The sequence below is a fragment of the Sus scrofa genome, chromosome 16 (genome assembly GCF_054392235.1).
Source record: "Sus scrofa isolate SSC_HxYL_T2T_F1_AM1 chromosome 16, Sscrofa_HxYL_maternal_Yorkshire_Landrace_v2.0, whole genome shotgun sequence".
Taxonomy (NCBI): domain Eukaryota; kingdom Metazoa; phylum Chordata; class Mammalia; order Artiodactyla; family Suidae; genus Sus; species Sus scrofa.
In genome coordinates, this window is record NC_139398.1 from 37,994,333 (window position 1) to 38,013,878 (window position 19,546).

At 39.8% G+C, this 19,546-nt stretch overlaps 1 protein-coding gene across 14 annotated transcripts in view; it reads right to left on the bottom strand.

Annotated features, from left to right (window-relative positions):
• Nucleotides 1-19,546, bottom strand: part of C6 (complement C6) — a 73,236-nt gene that overhangs the window by 12,083 nt on the left and 41,607 nt on the right. For 11 of the 14 annotated variants that reach the window (NM_001097449.1, XM_085001461.1, XM_085001453.1 and 8 more), the window contains 6 exon segments: nucleotides 4,000-4,188; nucleotides 5,070-5,202; nucleotides 10,258-10,369; nucleotides 10,702-10,873; nucleotides 11,784-12,009; nucleotides 14,230-14,396. In NM_001097449.1, the coding sequence (NP_001090918.1) occupies nucleotides 4,000-4,188; nucleotides 5,070-5,202; nucleotides 10,258-10,369; nucleotides 10,702-10,873; nucleotides 11,784-12,009; nucleotides 14,230-14,396 (999 nt within the window). 14 annotated transcript variants of the gene reach the window in all.

Here is a 19,546-nt window from a genome sequence, read left to right on the forward strand (position 1 = left end):
CATAGGTATGACCCAAAAAAGATAAAAAACAAAACAAAACAAAACAAAAAACCCAAAACCAATTAGGAGTTCCGTGGTAGCTCAGTGAGTTAAGGATCCAGCCTTGTCTCTGCTGTGGCTTGGGTTCAATTCCTGGCCTGGGAACCTCTGCATGCCATGGGCATGTCTAAAAAAATTTGGTAGAATTTCTTCGCTGCTATGCATTTCCACTTCCTACTATTATCCTCTGTTAGGACCCTTGTTCTGTCTGGCAAAATCTGGCTCAGAACTTTCATGAATATGGAGAGCTATAGCTGCTGGTAAGGTCTGATACTAAGATTTCCATTGACATGGGCTGGTTTTTCTTTGGTTTCTTGTGTAGCTATGTCTCTTTGGCCTTTGTAAATAAATCCACACTTAGGTCATAGAGGGACCCTAAGCTGTATGTTATTTCCAAAGAGCATCAACTTTTAAGCACACAGAGCATTGCTCTGTCACCACCGATTTGAAATTGTCAATGATCATGTGCGAGGATTCTGCTCCCTCACTAAGTGTCCAGCAGAAGCCCAAATGCCCTCAGCTGCCCACGCTGCCTGCCCTGCACAGTTTCTGAGGAACCTGGAAACATGCTGAGGGTGAGGGGATCTTCTGGAAGTGCTGAATTCTTAGCAGAGGGGAAAAAAGTAACTGAGAGGATATGCAGCATCTTATCTCTTCAGGAAGCAAAATTCTTTTTCATATTGAAAGAATTAAAAGTCTTCTCTTTTTTTTGGGTCTTTTTAGGGCCGCACCTGCGGCATATGGAGGTTCCCAGGCTAGTGGTCCAATCGGAGCTGTAGCTGGCGACCTATACCACAGCCTCAGCAACACCAGATCCGAGCCACATCTGCGACCTACACCACAGCTCACGGAAACACCAGATCCTTAACCCACTGAGCAAGGCCAGGGATCGAACCCGCAACCTCATGGTTTCTAGTCGGATTCGTTTCTGCTGTGCCATGATGGGAACTCCAAAAATTAAAAGTCTTTTCTTGGCCAACCACAATCTCAGCATTTTTTTATCACACAGCTCCCCCCATACTGAGAGGAAAGAGTATTCAGATTCATAGATGATTTTCTTTCTTTTCATTGATCTTCCTGCCAGCGTTGTCAGAGAGAAACTAAGAGATGGGTTATTTTTTGCCATTATCTAGATGTAGAACATTTCATTATCTCCCAGTTTGGCTTATAATTTTAATTTCTTTTTCAAACACAAAGGTGTGAGTGTGTGCATGTATGCGGGTGTGTGATGTAGCTGTTAGTTTTTTCTCTTCTTTTTTTATGGCTATACCATATGGAAATTCTGGGCTAGGGGTCAAATTGGAGCTGCAGCTATGGCCTTATACCACAACCACAGCAACACTAGATCTGAGCCACATCTGCAACCTATGCCTCAGTTTATGGCAATGCCAGGTCCTTAACTCACTGAGTGAGGTCAGGGATTAAGCCCACATCCTCACAGAGACAATATCGGTCCTTTAGCCCACTGAGCCACATTGAGAACTCCGACATGCGCTGTTATTTGTACAAAGAAGAGGTTGCTACCTAAGATGCCCAGACGATCTTAACTTTCTAAAAGCCTGTGGTTCCCAGCTATATCTATCCCTCTGACATATATGATCAGGAGTCAAATGAAACCAAGCCACAGCACTAACCTGAAGTTACCACAAATTGCCATGAAAGCTCTTTATCAATAATTTTAAGGTTATATATTGGGGGGAGTTCCCACTGTGGCACAGTGGGTTAAAGGATCCAGTGTTGCCACAGATGTGGTGTAGGTCGCAGATGCAGCTTGGATTCAATCCCTGGCCCAGGAACTTCCATATGCTATGGGTGCGCCATTAAAATTTTTTTAAAAAGTTACATAATAGGTTAAGTTTTCCCTTTTCTTTCACACATTATAAAAGTCCAGAGAGAATAAAGAACGCAAGATGGCAGAGAACTTGAAAAATTAGCAGAGCTGCTGCAAGATTCTTATTTACTCAGAAGTTAGCTTCTCTGTGCCTTTGGTTTTTTTTTTCATAGACTAAATAGGCCCAATCATATCTGAGCTCAGGTAGATCCTCAAAGAGTCTCTGATTAAAAATGAGACATTATGGGAGTTCCTGTTGTGGCACAGTGGGGGAATGAATCCGACTACTATCCATGAGGATGCAGGTTCAATCCCTGGCTTTGCTCAGTGGGTTAAGGATCTGATGTTGCTGTGACTGTTGTGTAGGCCGGCAGCTGCAGCTCCAATTTGACCCCTAGCCTGGGACCTCCATAGGCTGCGAGTGTAGCCCTAAAAAGCGAAAAAAAAAATTAAAATGTTGATTTTCAATGTTGTATTAGTTTAAGGTGTACGGTAAAGTGATTTGTATATATATCTATATTTTTTCCAAGATATTGAGTTATTACGAGATATTGAATAGCATTCCTTATGATATACAGTAGGTCCTTGTTAGTTATCTATTTTATATATAGTAGTGTGTATAGGTTAATCCCAATTTCCTAATTTATCTTTCTCTCCCCTATAGTTCCCTTTGGTAAAACAATGTTTGTTTTCTATGTCTATGGGTCTACTTCTATTTTGTAAATAAGTCCATTCATATCCATTCTTTTAGATTCCACATATGAGCAAATATCCTACGATATTCGTCTTTCTCTGTCTTACTTCACTTAGTATGATAATCTCTAGGTCCATACATGTTGCTGCAAATGACATTATTTCATTCTTTTTTTATGGCTAATATTCCATTGTGTGTATATATACTCCTTCTTCTTCTCCTTTTCCTCCTCTTCCTCCCCTCCCTCCCCTTCTCCTCTTTCTTCTTTTTCTTTTTTGGCTACCCTGTAGCATGTGGAATTCCTGGGTCAGGGATCAGATCCAAGCTGCCATTGAGACCTGCCTCCTTTAACCCACTGTGCCTAGCTGGGGAATGAACCTATGTCCTGGTGCTGCAGAGTTGCCACAGATCTTGTTGTGCCACAGCCAGAACCTCTATACCACATGTTCTTTATCCAGTCCTCTGTTGATGGACATTTAGGTTGGTTCTATGTCTTTGTCATTGTAAATAGTATGCTACAAATACTGGGGTGCATGTATCTTTTAAATTATGTTTTAGTAGAGATGTTTTTAAAAGAAGTGTCCCACCCAGGGTTAAAAAAAATCCATTGTTTGGAGTTCCCGTCATGGCACAGTGGTTAACGAATCCGACTAGGAACCATGAGGTTGCGGGTTCGGTCCCTGCCCTTGCTCAGTGGGTTAACGATCCAGCGTTGCCGTGAGCTGTGGTGTAGGTCGCAGATGCGGCTCGGATCCTGCGTTGCTGTGGCTCTGGCGTAGGCTGGCAGCTACAGCTCCGATTCAACCCCTAGCCTGGGAACCTCCATATGCCGCTGGAGCGGCCCAAGAAATGGCAAAAAGACAAAAAAAAAATCCATTGTTTTAGAGAAACTGATATGGGAAAACATAGATGATAAATTATGTATTTGGGTTAGGGTTAGGGTTAATATAGGTTAATAATCTTGGCACACAAATTAGGAGACTATTTAGGAAATTAGAGCTTGCTCCTGTGCTAGAAAATTGGTGAATATTTGGTATTTCTACGTTCTAAGTCTAAATAAAATATTTAATTAATTAAAAAGTAGTACATATGACTTTTTTATGGCTCTCCACTTGGACTAAATTTTCAGTTAACTATCGATTCTGATTTTGTTATATGATAGAGCTTACATGCTCTCAAAATATTGAAATATTATGTTGGAAAAGTAAATTGACCTCATTCTCTAAGATTAGAAGACACCCACTTGACTAATATCTACTTATTTGCTTCCTGATGTCACCAATGATATCGGGTGAAATACAATCCAGCCTGACAGTGGAATCTTCTGTTTCCTCCTCCCAAAACACACTTAAGAAACACTGCCTCTGTAGATGCTACACGACCAACCTCAGAGGACACCACCTTAGCAGACCCCAGATCCTGAGATGCTACTCACCTTGTTCACAGGTGAGTGAGCTTGAGATAGGTGGTGTCCAGGAATCCCCACTGCATGTGTACCTCGATGGCCCAGCAATGACAAAGCCTTTGGGACAGCTTAGCTCAATGGAGTCACCAATTTTATACAATCTCTGAAATGGTGACAGTTTCAGTACTTCTGGCACCACTGGCAAGAGGCAGTCAGTCCCTGCAGAGACAGAAACATTTCAGATGTATGTGGTGGAACAGAATACTCAGTGGGTATAGGCAGATTTTATGTAATTCAAAAAGTGACTTGACTATGATTCACTGCTTTGGTTCGCTTTAAGGCTGCCTTTTGATCAGAAAAACTGGCGGTTGAGGATCCCTGGCTTCCACTGAGAAACTCCCTTTAGTTCCTTTAACTGTGGAACTTGCTAAAGACTGGCTCTAGCCACTTGCAACTTTCATTACCTTACTGGGATCATTTTCTTTCAAGAAATGATCTTCTTCTCACTTTCTTCACATTGTGGGTGACACAGAGGCAGGACATTCTAATTGACACTGATCTCAACTCTATGTCATGGTTCCCCATAACAACTCTGTGGAGTCCCCATCTGAGCCTTGTTTGAATCGCATTTTAACTTTACTGAGGCATGGGTACATGTGGAGCCTACAAACTCCCCCTTTCTTTATCAACAGAGAATGTGAATGTGCTCCAAGGATAAAACTGCATTTCTTGTAAAATCCCATCTCTGATACATAGAGTGCAAGTATCATCTTCTGGGGACTCATCAATTTGCATCTCTTTGTGCACAACGCAAGGCAGATGTCTGTGCTTAGATACAGTTAGCAGACTTTCCAGATTTCTTTTTAAGCACATGCCTCACAGTCCTGCTAATAAGCAGGGGCAGGAGAACTAAAACATGAAGATATTTAGAAATCTAATTTTAGCCCATGAATCCTATTTTCTGCTTCGCTAAACCTTTTCACCAGAATTACTTAAGAATAGTAAAAATGGATGAATCTAAGAGGGGTGACTTTGCTCTACTTATTTTGGGCCCATTCATTCTTTAGCAGAGTCAGGCAGAATGTCTGCCCAGTTCTCACGCTGGCATTCCACATCTCCTCGCCTCCAGGTTCTGTCAGGTAAGCATCTGAAGTACTGGTAGCCAACAGTTTTGAATCCAGTAAGGCATACAATTTCAACATCTTCCCCAACTGAATACAGTGTCTTTTCATTCTAGAATTAAAACGGAAACCAGCAAGTTACTAATGTTACAAATAGTATCTCCAAATACCTTGGGGTCCTTCTGGATACTTTTTCTTCCTTCACTCCAGAGTCCATTCAATGTCTACTCCTCAGCATCCCTCAAAGTTCTCTCTTTTCCTTTGCTATCACCATTGCCTTTGTTCATAGCATGTGTGATCTCAGGACAACTATCTAATTGGTCCCTCTTCTTCTTCTTCTTTTTTAATGATTTTTATTTTTTCCATCATAGCTGGTTTACAGTGTTCTGTCAATTTTCTACTGTATGGCAAGATGACCCAGTCACCCATACATACATACATTCTTTTTCTGACATTATCATGCTGCATCATAAGTGACTAGATATAGTTCCCTGTGCTATACAGCAGGATCTAACTGGTCCCTCTTCTAATCCATCTTCCATATTGCTGTTCTAAATTGATTAGCCTGTGTGTGTGTGTGTGTGTGTGTGTGTGTGTATTTTACTTAATAACTTGCTCCCCACTGTATAGGTGATGGCCTACTATTGCAAGAATAAGAAAACTCTACACACAACCTGTAGTGGCTATAAACTGAATAAATAACGTATCCTAAATATGCAGCAATATATGCAGTTGCTACGGTAACAAATTGACTACAAATCATTTGAAAATGCCCCTGATAACCGTCATTGTACACTTTCCCAATTAATGGGTAATTAAAGTATACCCATATCATGTGGGGGTTCAATAAAATTTTTAAGATAAATTTGGTTTTCTATTCTTAGCTTGGAATATTAGCTTTAAGCCTCTTCCCCATCCTCACCTCTTGCCATTTCCTCCAATAGAACCTAGCAAACCAAAGCCACCTGTCATTCTTTGAACATAATATTCTCTTTCATACCTCTATGTCTTTATCTGGCTTTTACTCTATCCCCAACACGTTCTCTTGTTCCTTCTCTCAAGACCCAACTCAAATAGAACATCCTCTGTGGAAAACCTCCTTCATTTCCCTGGATTTATCAGGTGTACCACCCTTTCAGGTTTGGGGGGAAACTTGTACAAAGCTCTATTTTATGTTTAGCACATGTATCAGACCCAACCTGACATTTGAGTGGCACTTCTACTACCATATCTCTGCTTCACAAAGCTTTACACAGGGCTTCATAACTCTTTGCTGAAAAATGCAAAACACTCTAAGGAAGCCAGTAATGGGACAGTCTTTTCTTACTGAGAGGGAGAAAAGCGTAAAGAATTGACTGGGAAGTTACTCTCTGGGGAGTTTTGAGGGAGGTGAAAGCTCAGTCGTCAACTTTTGTATTACTTGGCCACATGATTCAGCTTGTCTCCTAGAAGATGATTAATTTCCTGAATACAAAAAAAATATTCCACCATTGGTTATTATGGCTGTGACTGTGTTTCTGTGGGAAATGGCACGATGAGTAGTGTTAATGATCTGCATGTTTTATTCAAAGGATGCACATTTTCTCTTGCATTCATCCCCAAATAAATTACTGGCATCAGCTTCTGCTTCATTTCTGCTATGAAGCAACAACCTATAAGTATATGTTGCAACCATCAAGCTTCAACCAGCACATCTGCTAGACTGCCTACATAGGGACCCTTGCCAAAGTCACTGTCACTTCCTATAGAGGTAGAACCTATGTCTTGCTCGTTGAACAGATGTCTTCACACGCAATGACACCATTGCTCCAGCCCGGAATTAGGCATCTCTGCCTCTTTTGGATTCTATACAAAGGGCATTTTGCTTCCAGGAATTTCAGAGAGTGCTCATTGGGAAGGTTAAAATTGTATTACTTTTGAGTAAAAACTATTGTCAGGCAGGGATTAGGTCTTTAATAAAGAGCAAATTAAAACAAGGAGTGAACTTATTACTGGAAATGTAAACATAATTTTATAAAGAGTCATTAGAATAATGAATCACCGTTTAAACTCTTTGTATGTTTTGAAAACTAGAATGTTGATTGTTTCAACAATTTCTGTAAGTAGCTGGCACAAACAGATTAAAAATTATTTAGGTATCTGGCTCTGACAAAATGTAATTCTGAGGATACTATAGGGCGGACTGACAAACTTTTTCTTTCTTTTTTTTTTTTTTTTTTTGTCTTTTTGCTATTTTCTTGGGCCGCTTTTGCGGCATATGGAGGTTCCCAGGCTAGGGGTCGAATCGGAGCTGTAGCCACTGGCCTACACCAGAGCCACAGCAACGCGGGATCCGAGCCGCGTCTGCGACCTACACCACAGCTCACGGCAACGCCACAGCTCACGGCAATGCCGGATCGTTAACCCACTGAGCAAGGGCAGGGACCGAACCCGCAACCTCATGGTTCCTAGTCGGATTCGTTAACCACTGCATCACGACGGGAACTCCAGCTTTTTCTATCAAGGGCCTTGATAGTCAGTTGCAGGCCAGGCAGTGTCTGTCACCTTGCGCCTTTGCTGCACAAAACAGCCATAGTTATTATGTAAATAAAGGAATGTGGTTGTGTTCCAATAAACTTCATTTAAAAAAAAGAAGAGGAAATAGAAGGCAGGCATTTGCTCACCTCTGTTCCAAAGGATTTGTTACCAAGTGTGCCTCCTGAGCTAACAGCATCAGTATTGCCCAGGAACTTGTTGGAGATGGAAGCTTCTGGGCCCTGCCCCAAACCAGCCTTCAGTGTTCTGGAATCTGAGAACCTCTGGTTTTAGAGGCAAGACTAATGGACACTAAGCCCCTCCAAAATATTTCTTCCCCTCACACATTTAGGCCTGGCATGTTATATACAAACAGAGGTGGATGAACTCGGAAGACACATTGGTCTAGACTCAGCTTCATGGATAGCTATTTGCTGGCCTTGGAGAATTGAGGGTTATTAATCTTTTTGTTGTTGTTGTTTGTTTGCTTTTTAGGGCTGCACATGCGGCATATGGGAAGTTCCCAGGCTAGGGGTTGAATCAGAGCTACAGCTGCTGGCCTACACCTCAGATACAGCAACACCAGATCCGAGCTGGTCTGTGACCTATACCACAGCTCACGGCAATGCAAGATTGTTAACCCACTGAGCAGGGCTGGGGATGGAACCAACATCCTCATGAATACTAGTTGGGTTCATTACTGCTGAGCCACAATGGGAACTCCTGAGGGTTATTAATCTTTGATCATAAATATGATATAGATGGAAACAGATGAATTTAAAGGCTTTACTGGGTTTAAGAAAGGTTGAGTTTAAAAATTAAGATAGGAAGTTCCCATCGTGGCTCAGTGGTTAATGAATCCGACTAGGAACCATGAGGTTGTGGGTTCAATTCCTCGCCTTGCTCAGTGGGTTAAAGATCTGGCGTTGCCATGAGCTGTGGTGTAGGTTGCAGACACGGCTCGGATCCTGCATCACTGTGGCTGTGGTATAGGCTGGTGGCTACAGCTCTGATTAGACCCCTAGCCTGGGAACCTCCATATGCCGCAGGTGTGGCCCTAGAAAAAGCAAAAAGACCTAAAAAAATAAAAAAAAATTAAGATAAAATTGATTAGGGAGCATATCTCCTGTGATCAATTTAAATATTATGTATCTCCTGAAAATTTATATCTAAAGTCACAGACCTTTCTGACAAAAAATATCTAGTTGCTTTTAATCATAGAAACATATTGTGGTTTAATGAAAAAAGATAAATTAAAAGGTATTAAAACTGTATTGACTCCTTAAGAGTTCTACAGTTTTCTAACCTAATAAGACATTACAGATTCAATACCTCCTATGATTACAGCCAAGACTAGTTTGTTTCTCTGATAATATGCCTTAGATTAGAGGTTAGCTTGCTCAGACTCAGAAACAAGTAGTCAGATCTTAGTTGCAGATTCTTGCAGAGTCATCCAAACCATTCTCCACTCACACAAACCTTCCACCAGCACATGAGTTAGTAGTTACAAGGAACACAAAAAACCTGCCATTCTTTGGTCTAACAACCAGGTATGAAGATATCTCCAGGTGAAGGAAAAGAAAGAAAAGTGATGGAGCCTTTCTAAATACCGCTTTTTAACTTTTTTTAACCTTTTTTTCATTTTTAAAAGTTTTATTGTAGTTTTGTTGTTCATTTATAATGTTGTGATCATTTCTGTTGTACAACACAGTAATTCAGTTATACATATACACACATCCATTCTTTTTCATATTCTTTTTGCACATAGACTATCACAGAATATTGGGTAGAGTTTCCTGTGCTGTACAACAGGTCCCTATTGGCATTCCATACCTCAGTGTGCATATGCCAATCCTCAACCCCCAGCCCATCCCTCCCTTCCACCTGTCCCTTTGGTAACCCTAAGTTTGTTTGTGAAGTCTGTGAGTCTGTTTCTGCTTTGCAATAAGTTAGTTTATATCATTTTGTAGGATTCCACATGTAAATGATATCATACGAGGTTTGTCTTTCTCTGTCTGACTTACTTCACTTACTATGATAATCTCTAGGTCCATCCATGCTGCTGCAAATGGCATTATTTTGCTCTTTTTTAATGGCTGAGTAGTATTCCATTGTATATGGGTACCATATCACTTTTTAACCTTTTCTTTTTTTTTTTTTTTTTGCCTTTTTTTACGGCCACATGTGCAGCACATGGAAGTTCCCAGGCTAGGGGTCTAATCAGAGCTGCAGCTGCCAGCCTACACCACAGCCGCAGCAATGCTGGATCCGAACCACATCGGTGACCTACACCACAGCTCATGGCAAAACTGGATCCTTAACACACTGAGCAAGACCAGGGATAGAACCTGAATCCTCATGGATACTAGTTGGATTCTTAACCCACTGAGCAAGGCCAGGGATCAAACCTGCATCATCATGGATACTAGTTGGATTCTTAACCCACTGAGCAAGGCCGGGGATCAAACCTGCATCATCATGGATACTAGTCAGTTTCATTACTGCTGAGCCACAACAGAAACTTCCTTTTGTACTTTTTAAGTCAGCAGATTATTAAACTAAGAAAACAATAACTCTAAGTAAAAGAAAGGACATGCATTCTGAGTCCTATGTTTTTGGATTCCAAATCTAAAGTGAAGGTCAGGATGCTTACCCGAATAAATCCATTTTCTGGAGGGACTGGTTGAGGACACCCTGAATCTGATTCTATTTCAGGAAGGTCTATTTCTTTCATGTCCTCATCATCACCGATGCATGGCTGTCCACTAAAAAAGAAAAATAAACGTGTGTGTATAATATAACAAGTATATATACAAATATAACAAGTATATATACAAGTATATATACAAATACACACATTCACCTGTGTATATAAGTGTAGGCACATATACACATTATGTGTATATATTTTCTCTTGTTTTGTGATACTTACAAAACAAGAGAAAATATTAAAGAGAAACAGGTAGCGGCAGATCCAATACTTCACTGTGTTGAAATGGGCGCAATTCTAATTATTTCTTTCCTTAGCAGTAAGAAATAAATACCTTAACTCTAGCGGTGGCCAGGGGATGCCCCTCTTTCCCCTCACCCCCCTTACGTGTTCTGCATTATGGAGAATGTGCAGTGTTCCTCCTGCCGCCTCTCCCCCTCGCAGGGTTTCCCTCCTTGCCGGGGGGCAGGGTTGTTGCATTCTCGGGTCCTTGATCTCTTGTACGTAGCGTCACATGTGCTCCAGGAAGACCAGCAGCCCCAGTTCCCATCTACGGCATCTGGAACACAGGAGGGCCCCCCCACCCATCAAGGTGTGTCTGAGAGGATTTGGGCTTTGAAGCCAGACCAACTTGGTTCCCTCACTTTTTAGCCGTGTGATCCTTTGTGGGGGTATCATAGGCTAATCGGGAAGATTAAGGGAAACTATCTGTGCAAAGGGCCTGATATATCCCCTGATTTCCCTTTCCTGTTCCCACCGCCTGAATGAAATGGCAACTGCTCTGAATCATTTTCAACTATCGGCAGCAAGCAGATCACACAGGTACATATATGCATACATGTATGTACATGTATGAACTCTGATAGAATATATATTAAATTATGTTTTTAAAGGTGATAGACTATATTCTTACTCCCCTGGCATATCCCCTTTCTAAGGAGGATTAGAGGTAACCGCGAACATTCCTTAGTCGTTCATGAAAACTGTGGTTGTGGTTTAATTTATCCCTTAGTAAATTAAAGCCATCCTCATCCTACACTAGAATACATAAGCAGTTTGTAAAAACAGTATCACATTTTATTTTGTAGTCTGATTTATTGTTCTACTTTATTTTATGTTATAGGCACTGTGCTGTATATTCTTTATGCACACATATATAATCTTCACACACACTATATATCTTCAGATATATAGTGGCATTATTCCCATTTTATGGATGAATAGATTGAGGCATAGATATATTAGGTGACTCCCAAGGTCATACAGCTGATAGGTTACAGCTGAGACTCACATCAGGATTGTCAGACTTTAGCGTCTTTCTCCAGGCCTATTTTTTTTTGTGAGTTTGCATAAGATGGAAGTTGCTAAGAGAAGTCCTGTTTTGTTTTGTTTCGTTTTTTCATTGACTGACCTGGAATACCTTGTGGAGGGGAAAAGCTTCCTACTCACAGTAAATTCCCGACACTTACTAGATTTGTAATCCGGGGCACGCCTCTCACAGTTGTCACCGTAGGTGCCGCTCTGGCACACACATAGACATTCGGTCCCTGAGAGCACAGGGCGGCCGTTGTTGGGGCACGGAGCACACTGGCAAGGGTCAAATTTGGCTGCGTATTCTCGGAAAGCTCTCCTGAGGTTGTTCCGTCTTGTCACCGCACAGGGGATGTTTCTTACCAAATCTGTGATGGGAGCAAGCTGAGAGCAGATGGGAGGGAGGAGGGCCAGTCAGAGTCATATCCCTTGGGCTATGTAGCCATCAAGGCCTGCAAAATCCCACGCTTCAAAGAGATAGGTATAGAATGGGGAATACCTGCCTGTTGAGCCAGTGGGGAAAAGCCCTCCCCACCAGAGTAGGTGAGTATTTTTCCCTTCCCTAGAGGGGGTAGAGCAGCTGTCTGCATGATTGGCTGGCTTCTGCTGTCCCTAAAGTATGACAGGTGTCTTTGTTCTGGAGCTTACTCTCCCTTGGCATTCTCCTATGGTGGAAGCCTCATGAGGTGCCATTAACTTGGATTTACATCATCTTATGTATTAAGCATCGAAGTACTGAGGTAAGTGACCGAGAGAGGCAGCTCAGAAATGCTCTGCTGGGAGTTCCCGTCGTGGCGCAGTGGTTAACGAATCCGACTAGGAACCATGAGGTTGCGGGTTCGGTCCCTGCCCTTGCTCAGTGGGTTAACGATCCGGCGTTGCCGTGAGCTGTGGTGTAGGTCGCAGACGCGGCTCGGATCCCGCGTTGCTGTGGCTCTGGCGTAGGCCGGTGGCTACAGCTCCGATTCGACCCCTAGCCTGGGAACCTCCATATGCCGCGGGAGCGGCCCAAGAAATAGCAACAACAGCAACAACAACAACAGACAAAAAAAGACAAAAGACAAAAAAAAAAAAAAAAAAAAAAGAAAAAAGAAATGCTCTGCTGAAACCTCATAAAGTCTGACTTAAGCAGAAAAATCCAGAAAGGATGAAAAGAGGCTTTCTGTGGTAGAAAAATCCAGAAAGGGTTAAGAGAAGATTTCTGTGTTCTTTATTTTTCCAGGGACAGTAGTACTGGCTTTTGGTAGAACTGGTTGAGAGAATGTGGAGGGAGAAAATGGAGAAATGAACTAACTGGTGGGTAGGATGAATAAAAGAATTACAGTAGCAAATAATGGGGCTAACGCAAAATTAGAGCTTATTTTAAATCCCCCAAGGAATGACTCTCTAGTGCCATGAGGGACGCACAAGTGCCCAGGTGGGCAGGTGGATCTCGTTTTCCTACAATAACCTACTGAGCTCAAAGTATCTTCACAATGCATGTAAATTATTCTACTTTCATGATGAAAGAACTCCTTTATCTCTACTTATTTATTTGATCTTCCTCTTGAAAATTTATTGGTGAGTAGTTGACTTACAATGTTGTATTAGTTTCAATTGTATGTGTGTATATATATGTATATATATGTATGTATAGGTATATACACACATATAACTATACATACATACATACACACACACATATACTAATTCTTTTTTTCCCCTGTAGGTTATTACAAACTATTGAGTAGATTTCCCTGTGCTATACAGTAGGTTCTTATTACGCATCTATTGCATACAGCAGTGTGTATATGTTATTCCCACCCTCCAAATTCCTCCCTCCCCACATGGTCTTCCCTACGGTAACCCTAAGACTGGTTTTGAGACTGGTGAGTTTCTTTCCGTTTTATAAATAAGTTCTTTTGTATAAGTTTTCAAAATTAGATTGCACATGTAAGTGATATCATATGATATTTGTCTTTGACTTCACTCAGTATGATCCTTCATCTTCATTTAAATGAAATGAGCAGAATAACTTCTTTAAGGGGCTTTTAAAAATGTGCTTATGTTTTAGGCAAAACTGGTTCTAAATGCCATGTGATTGATTTGTGGACCAGGCATTTCATACATAATAAAAATCACCCTTTAATGTAATTACAACAAATATAAGACTGGTAAATTTAATCAAAGGTAATAGAAACAGGAAGCCAAATGGATCTAAAATTCCATTTACCCCACAGAGCTATAAATGAAGATTTAGGAGGGCTCATCGAATAAAGAATTGCAAGAAAATTACAGAAATCAAACTTACTGTATGTATGGGGAGATGAAGAGAACTACTCCAGGCAAGTTTGGGCAGTTTTATGTGCTAAATTCCCACTTCTGGTATTTCATGTGTGCTAGGAATTCTAAATACCATACTAGAGAATGCTTGTTTGAACAGCATAAACAATGGAGGTGTAATTTAATGCCTTTTTTTTTTTAAGGTACATTGTGCATACACACTGAAAGACAGACATTTCTTTTGTCATCTGAGAGGAAAATGGAAAAGGAATTATGTGATGTGCAATTTGGGCTGCCAGAGAACTGACTTTAGCTCTTACCCAGAATGCTTTGCAATCTTACCTCAAAGTCAATCACAGCAGGATTTTCCTTCACTGATTCCAACCACTCAGAATATGTCTTCTCTCCTGGGCCAGAACTCCCTTTCTCCCATGCCAAAGCCGCTGCATACTCACTTCTTCCACCTTTAACCAGGGATATGGATTTCTCTGATCCTTGCAAAAAGGAACCTGCAAGGTTTTTCAAAAAAATTTTTACTCATTTAATTTTACTGCAAATTCAACCTTGAAAGTAAAGCCTATTTGCACAGGAAAAAGAAGCAGATGGTAGAGTCATGTAGCTTCATTAAGTTAGTTATGTGAAAAGCAAGAGAACATGCCTTCTATCCCTAAAGGGAGTTTATAATAGAAATGATAATAATAGTGCCAATAGCTATCATTTATTTAGCAACTTGTGTATGCCAGGCACTCTGCACTCATTATTTATGTAATTCTCACAACAAGTAGGTATTGCTATAAACATGGACGTTGAAGTGAGAGGTAATTTGGCATCGTTTCTAAGAGAGGGAGCTGGTGTGCAGATGTGGCCCAAGTCCTGATAACTCTGCCCCCCGATCTTTGATGCCAAATCTTCTGCTTTTGATTTATATAGGCATATGTCTTGGACTCCCAGAATAACATAAACCACATGGCTTCTGATACACAATCAGTTGTCCACCATGCCAAATTGACTACAATTTCAGGAAAAAGATGAGAGAATGCTTTTAAGCTTAAAGACAGGAGTAAAACCACATCTAACAAAGGAAAAAATTCAACCTCAAATTAAGAGTTGGTACAATATTCCTTTAGAGGCAATGGCATTTAATGTACACAGCATAAATCTTTTGTGCAAATTTTCAAAACAATCCTTATCAACTAATGGTGTTTTTAATAGGAGTAGGAACTTAGTAATAAGAAATTGTAGTGAGAGGAATTCCCGTGGTGGCTCAGAGGAAACGAATCTGACTAGTATCCATGAGGACGCAGGTTTGATCCCTGGCCTTGCTCAGTGAAGTGGGTTAAGGATCCGGCGCTGCTGTGAGCTGTAGTGTAGGTTGCAGATGTGGCTCGGATCTTGAGTTGCTGTGGCTGTGGTGTAGGCTGGCGACTATAGCTCTGATTCGAGCCGGGAACCTGGAAATCTCCATATGCTGCAGGTGTGGCCCTAAAAAAAAAAAAAAAAAGAAAAGAAAAAGAAAAAGAAATTGTAGTGAGAAATAAAATCAAATGGAAAGAAGGCTAATGTTATGGGTAATAATTAATGACATTAATTTGATATCAGTTCTGGAGAGTTAGTAAGGATTAGCCATGCCCCTACTGTTTAGAAATTCTACAGTAAGAGAGCCTAGAATGATTAAAACAATAGGTGGAGTAATCTCCTTGTGAAGAATGTATGATCTTTTTCAAAGTGAGGTGCTTACGATAATACTGACAGATTTAAGTAGAAAATTTTTAGAGGTTTTTGCATTTATTTTTCGTAGAAAAATAGGAGAGGAATTACTATTTGCCAATATGTCATATGCCTATTGACAGTGGTACTGATGGACTATTTCAAATTTAGATACCATACATTTCAGAAACGGATGGATACTGCTGAAAGCTATTTATGATAAGCATGGGATCCTGAAGAAAGAATTCAAGTCTATTTATTCTATTAGCTACTTTGAACAGAACTAACTCTTAGAAGTGAATAAACGGCTTTAAAACATTCCAGAAAGAAAATGCAGATTGAAGACAATACCAACCGTGCAAACATAAGCAAAACAAGTAGAAGGAAGAACAGATAGATCTATTTCCTATACAAGCTTCTCATCAACCACATGAGTTTGACACCAAAGTTGCCCCCAAAACTATGAAAATTTGTATGGAGGAGTTTTTTTATGAAGTATTGTCATTATGATATGAGTAAGACAATGAAAAATTCTATTCATTTCATATAGGTTATCTTTTGAAATTTTCCATTTTCTACATTTGTATATATTTTTGTCCAGAATGTATTTTTATATTTGTAACACTTCTTAGTGAGTATACACATATTACAGGTATAGTCTCAAATTTTTTTTATGATACCTTTACAGATTTGAAGAGTTTGGAGTCCAATGATTTAATTGGACCCCAGGGGTTAGAAATAGACAAATATATATTTTAAGTGCTTTTAGCAAACAACATAAATGTCATTGTGATTAATAAACATTAGCTGAGAATCTGCTATATGCCAGGCACTAAAGACTTGGGTTGGGCAATTGACACGATTCAGGAATATTACTGATGTATCAGCTGGGTGGGATGGATAGTTGATTGATGAACCAGTTTGGAGACTACTGCAATAGTCTTTTTTAATATATATATATATATTTTTCTTTTGGTCGTGCCTGCCAGACTTCAACCTGCACCACAGCAATGACCCAAGTGGTTGCAGTGACAATGCCAGATCCTTAACCCACTGAGCCATAAGAGAGCCCCCTGTAATAGCCTTTGATTTTGCAGTATCCTCCTCTTGTTCTTATAAGCTAAAACACTGTTCCTATTTGACATTTTCTCATCTCTATGTTGGATGGATTTTACAGTCAAGTAGTTTTCTTCAGTAAGTATTTAAGAATGAATGTTTCCAGAATTCTTTCATGTTTTGAGATGCCTTCCTATTACTTTGACATATGAATAGTTTTTTTTTCTCTTTTTTAGAAATTTGTGGGCATTCCTCTATTGTCTTATAGCATTGATTTTGTCAAGAAGTCTAACACCAGCCAGATTTTGTTGTTCTATAAGTGACTTATTCTTTTGGCCAAGGTATTTGAATTCATTTTTTAAATCTTTGTATTTAGTTAACTAAAATTCATCTTGGAGTTCCCGTCGTGACGCAGTGGTTAATGAATCTGACTAGGAACCATGAAGTTGTGGGTTCGATCCCTGCCCTTGCTCAGTGGGTTAACGATCTGGCGTTGCCGTGAGCTGTGGTATAGGTTGCAGATGCGGCTCGGATCCCGCCTTGCTGTGGCTCTGGCGTAGGCCAGCAGCTACAGCTCTGATTAGACCCCTAGCCTGGGAACTCCATATGCTGCGGGAGCGGCCCAAAGAAATAGCAAAAAGACAAAAAATAAAAAAAAATAAAAAAAATAATTCATCTTGAAGTTGTGTATTTGAACAATATTTGTGATACAAATAATCAAGACAAATTTCCTCCTTTATTTCAGGGACACATTCATATGCATCTATATATGTATATATATTAATAGTTTTTATGTTTCATTTCTTGGGCACTTTATTTCAGGAACACCAATTCCCATGTATTAAATTCTATTTGTCATTCCATTTCCATTAGATATTCTTTAGTAAATGTTAATATCTGAATTTTTTTCTGTGCATTCACTATTCATTACTTTAGAGCTCTCCTGTATGTTATCAACTTTAACAATTTAATTTTCAGACAATTATATTTTGACCTTGCCATATCTATAACTATAGTGGTGATATTTTCAATATTGTTTACCTTTGTACCTTAGCTTTGAAATCTTCCTTTTCTTTTCAGCCATGCCCAAGGCATTCAGAATCCTGGGCCAGGGATCAAACCTGCACCACAGCAGCAACCCAAATCACAGAAGTGACAACACAGGCTCCTTAACCTGCTGTGCCATCAGGGAACTCCTGAAATCTCTCTTTTCAATTAATTCTTATAGTTAATCTTTTCATCTCTGAGCTCTTGTTTACTGAATTCACATTCTTATGAAATTATTCTATTGAACAACATACTGGTGTAGAATCTGTACATGCTTTGGTTTATATTACTATATTTTGCAGACTATTCTTTTTTTCCTTCTTTTTATTTCTCCTATGAAACAAAGGTGCATTTGTCCAGTCAGCTCTCATTTTGCTGAAGCCTCAGTATGGGGATCTACATGAAGACCACTGATAGGCTCTGATATCTAAAATTACCTGTTTGCTTTTATAGTAAATATTACATTGTTATTTGTTCCTTGGCTGTATCCCCATGATAATACAAGCTTCATATTTTGGGAGTTTCAGTGATTCTGCTTCCTTTTGTTCTGAGCAGAAGTAGCAATCAATCAGGGAAGGTAAGGAAAAGAGAATGTTACACAGAGGAAGGAGTTATTTATATGGCAAGGCACAGGAGAGAGCCCACCTTATTTAGGAGCCTACCTAAAATTTAGGCAGAGAGAGAGGTAGGAACTTCTCTTCTAGGCTATGTGAAACTATGACATGCTGGAGGCATGAGTGTTTCATGACAAGATTTGCCTTGGAGAATATTCTTCTCCCAGAAAATGGGTAGAGTAGACTGAAAGAAGGCAAGACCAGAGGAAAAGGGACCAGCTGGGAAGCCTCTGTGGTAATCAAGATTGGAAATGATGAATGGAGGGCATGTCCAAAGAAATGAAGGTTTGAGAAGAACTAGGAGAAATATTAAGGAAGAAGAATGATTACTTACTGGATGCAGAAGCTGGAAAGAGGGAGGGAGAAACCAAAGACAGCACTCAAGTTTCTGGCTTGGTGGCCTGAGCCTTTTTTATGTACCCTAAGGGTCCCTTAAGCCATTCTCAGTCTGTATTTTAATTGAAGTCTAGTTAACTTACAATATGGTGTTAGTTTCAGGTGTACAGCAAAATGATTCAGTTATACTGAATGGTATTCTTTTCCATTATGGTTTATTACATAAACCATATGTAATATTTTCATATACTTTTCCATGGTGGTTTTCCATTACAAGATATTGAATATAGCTCCCTGTGCCATATAGTAAGTCCTTGTTGCTTATCTATTTTGTGTATGGCAGTTTTTATCTGTTAATCCCAAACTCCTAATTTGTATCTCCCCCACCCCCTTTCTTCTTAGGTAACCATAAGTGTGTTTTCTATGTCTTTTGTAAATTGAGTTCATTTGTGTCATATTTTAGGTTCCACATACAAGTGATATCATATGGCATTTATCTTTTTTTCTTTGACTTCATTTAATATGATAATCTCTAGGTCCATCCGTGTTGCTACAAATGGCATTATTTCAGTATTTTTTATGGCTGAGTGGTATTCCATTGTATTTATATACCACATTGTCTGTATGTTTAATGGTTATTTATATGTATCCTTTGTAAGTTCTTTGATTGGAAAGCCAAATTCATGCCCATGTTTACTTTACAATGCTTAATACTGAGTTTGGCTCATAGGAAGAATCAATAAATGTTCATTAAATTAAACAACCTAAACGGGAGATAAAGAAATCTGAACCATGTCCCCCTTCAAGCTGTGCTAATATTTGATTTGCTCCCTCCCCCCACCACACATAGGGCTGTGAGGCAGAAATGAAATGAATGAAAATTTTGAAAAGTTAGAAAT